The 3,143-nt window shown below is 62.8% G+C and overlaps 1 protein-coding gene across 1 annotated transcript in view; it reads left to right on the top strand.

Moving 5' to 3' along the window:
• Positions 1-6: 6 nt before the first annotated feature.
• Positions 7-3,143, top strand: part of SEPTIN4 (septin 4) — a 6,164-nt gene continuing 3,027 nt past the window's right edge. The window contains exons 1-9 of the mRNA XM_014308702.2: positions 7-41; positions 271-364; positions 475-561; positions 1,328-1,451; positions 1,698-1,832; positions 1,910-2,027; positions 2,330-2,431; positions 2,806-2,902; positions 2,972-3,134. Coding sequence (XP_014164177.1) covers positions 355-364; positions 475-561; positions 1,328-1,451; positions 1,698-1,832; positions 1,910-2,027; positions 2,330-2,431; positions 2,806-2,902; positions 2,972-3,134 — 836 coding nt within the window. The 5' untranslated portion in view covers positions 7-41; positions 271-354. The remainder of the gene's footprint in view (positions 42-270; positions 365-474; positions 562-1,327; positions 1,452-1,697; positions 1,833-1,909; positions 2,028-2,329; positions 2,432-2,805; positions 2,903-2,971; positions 3,135-3,143) is intronic.

The raw sequence follows: 3,143 nt of genomic DNA, 5'->3' as shown, positions 1-3,143 counted from the left end.
GGAGCCCCTGGGGACAGCTGGACCCCTACGACTCCTCCGAGGTGCAGGATGCGTCCCTGGGGAGGGAGGGAGGGACACACACCTGGGGCGAGGGGCTGCGGGATGGAGCATGTTCCCATCTTGTGAACACAAAGGCTTTGGGCAGGCATGGCCTCATCTCCTGGAACTCCAACCCAGGAATCCCTTTGTGGGCTGGGGGAAGGGAGGGCTTCCCAGGGTAGGAGGTGTGCTGGTGGTGTCCCTGTCCCACACCCCCTCTGCCCTCTGCAGGATGACAAGGAGTACGTGGGCTTTGCCACGCTGCCCAACCAGGTGCATCGCAAGTCGGTGAAGAAGGGCTTTGACTTCACCCTCATGGTGGCAGGTACGGGGGTCCAGCTAGCCTGGGGTGCTGACCCCACCCTGCATCCCAAACACCCTGCACTGGGGAGGGGGGATCCTGGCTGCCCCCTCATCTTTGTCCTTCTTTCTCAGGGGAATCCGGGCTGGGCAAGTCCACCCTGGTCAACAGCCTCTTCCTGACGGACATGTACAGGGACCGCAAGCTGCTCAACGCCGAAGGTCAGGGGACAGTCACGGCCCACAGGGGTGTCCTGGGTGACCTGGGCAGTGGCAGAGCTCAGGGATGCTCCTGGGGGCTGCAGCCCCTCTCCCTGCCCCTGAAATGACATGTGCTGTGTTGCCAGCTGCCCACTGGCACTGGGGACCTCTCTGAGGCAGTGAGAACCCTCCTGCACAGGATGGGGACCCCCCACGGGGACTTTATTTCCACGGGAAAACAAGCCCTGGCTTGTTGGGGATTGGCTGGAGCTGCAGCATTTCTGGGAGGCTGGGGACAGTCAGGGCCTGGAGCACAGTGCCAGTTCAGCTGCAGCCAGTTTTTGAATTAAAATGGCCCAAAGTTGCCCATATCCCCAGGAGGGGTTTGTTTGATTTGTTTCCGTTGCTGGGAGTGAAAGCCAAAACACACAGTGCAGCAGGAGCATCCTTGGGGATGCAGGGACATGGAGGGTCCTGGGGTGAAGGGGCACGTGTAGTCTGGAGCTGTGGGGTCACCTGAAATGCTCCTGAGCAAGGCCCAGCCGCAGCAGAGCCCTGTGCTGCCTGAGCTGGGCTCCTGGGGTGGCAGTGGCACAGCCTCCAAGGGATGGCTGTCCACCATCCATGGAGCATCCTCTCCCGGGCTGGAGCATGGCGTGTGTCAGAGCTGATCCAGCCAGGTCACCCAGCCCCAGGGTGGGGGATGGCACTTGCAGGTTGCAGCATGTCCCCTGTAATGTCCACTCTCCCTGGTGTCCCCCTGGGTGACGTGTGTCCCTCCCCACAGAGCGCATCACACAGACAGTGGAGATCACCAAGCACGTGGTGGACATTGAGGAGAAGGGGGTCAAGCTGCGCCTGACCATCGTGGACACGCCGGGCTTTGGGGACGCCGTCAACAACACCGAGTGGTGAGTGCCAGGGGTGGGGACTGTCCCCAGGGTGGGATGGTGAGTGCCACGGCGTGGGGACTGTCCCCAGGGTGGGATGGTGAGTGCCATGGGGTGGGGGTCTCACCAGGGCAGACACCCCGTAGTGGGTGGGATGCCCATGGTTCACTGGGCTGAGCCATGGAGGTATTGAGGTATTGAGCTGGGGGTCCACAGAGAGCAGGGGATGTCTCACAGAGTCTCAGTGTCACCTCGCTGTCCCTGCAGCTGGAAGCCGGTGGCCGACTACATCGACCAGCAGTTCGAGCAGTATTTCCGTGACGAAAGTGGCCTCAACCGGAAAAACATCCAGGACAACCGAGTGCATTGCTGCATCTACTTCATCTCGCCCTTCGGCCACGGGTAGGGGCAGCGCCGCCCGCGCTGCTGGGGGTGGGGAGGGGCTCGCTGGGACGGGGCTCACCGAGCTCCCCCCGCAGGCTCCGGCCCCTGGACGTGGAGTTCATGAGAGCTCTGCACCAGCGCGTGAACATCGTGCCCGTGCTGGCCAAGGCTGACACCCTGACCCCCGCCGAGGTGGAGCGCATGAAGAACAAGGTGAGGGGAGCTGTCCCAGCAGGTCCCCGGGCATGGGGGTGCCCTGGGGCCTCCATCCATCTCCTGCCTGGAATTTGCTCTGGAGCATTTTCCAGGCTCACAGCACTGTAGAGGACCGTGTTGTCCCCATGGCCACCAAGGACACATCTGCCCAGGGCTCAGCTGGGGGTTGGAAGAACTGGGGGTGTCCATGACATCTGGTCTGGTGTGACCAGGCTTTTGGGGGCCATTGGCCCTGTGTGGTGCCTCCCACGCCCTTCCCGAGGCTGGAGCCCTGCCCTCAGGGAGCTGTTTGCCTCCAGATCCGGGAGGAGATCGACCACTATGGCATCCGCATCTACCAATTCCCTGAGTGTGACTCGGATGAGGATGAGGAGTTCAAGCTGCAGGACCAGGCACTGAAGGTGGGTCTGGCTCCTCCAGCTCCATCACTGGAGGGGCAGAGCCCTGTGGCCAGGAGGACACGTCACTCTGGGGTACCTGCAGGACTCTTTGGGCCCACACAAGCTCTCCAGCATGGAGGGGCTGGCACATATCTCAGTACCCAGACATGTCACCAAGATCCCGTGGGTGACACCTGCAGTTTGGTGGGATGGGGCTTGGGTGGGTAAACCCATGCCACGTCCTCTGCTGTCCCACTGGGGCTCTCCAAAGGCCAGGCCTTTGGAATATTCTGGCAAATGTGTGCTGGACACAGCTGAGGAGGGCACGTGGAGGGATGCGGGTCCTGGCAGGTGGGGGTCATGGCAGGGCCCTGCTGATCCCCCCACCCTTGCAGGAGAGCATCCCCTTCGCCGTCATCGGCAGCAACACGGTGGTGGAGGCCAAGGGCCGGCGCGTCCGCGGGCGCCTCTACCCCTGGGGCATCGTGGAAGGTAACGCTGGGCTGCCCCTGTGGGGACAGGGACACGGCTGGGACAGGCCCTGACCCCGCGTCCCCGCAGTGGAGAACCCGTCCCACTGCGACTTCGTGAAGCTGCGCACGATGCTGGTGAGGACGCACATGCAGGACCTGAAGGACGTGACGCGGGAGACGCACTACGAGAACTACCGCACACAGTGCATCCAGAGCATGACCCGCATGGTGGTCAAGGAGCGCAACCGCAAGTACGGGCT

Source organism: Geospiza fortis, unplaced genomic scaffold, assembly GCF_000277835.1.
Source record: "Geospiza fortis unplaced genomic scaffold, GeoFor_1.0 scaffold59, whole genome shotgun sequence".
NCBI lineage: Eukaryota > Metazoa > Chordata > Aves > Passeriformes > Thraupidae > Geospiza > Geospiza fortis.
The sequence above is the reverse complement of the archived record's forward strand: the minus strand, read 5'-3'. Positions and strand labels throughout refer to the sequence as shown.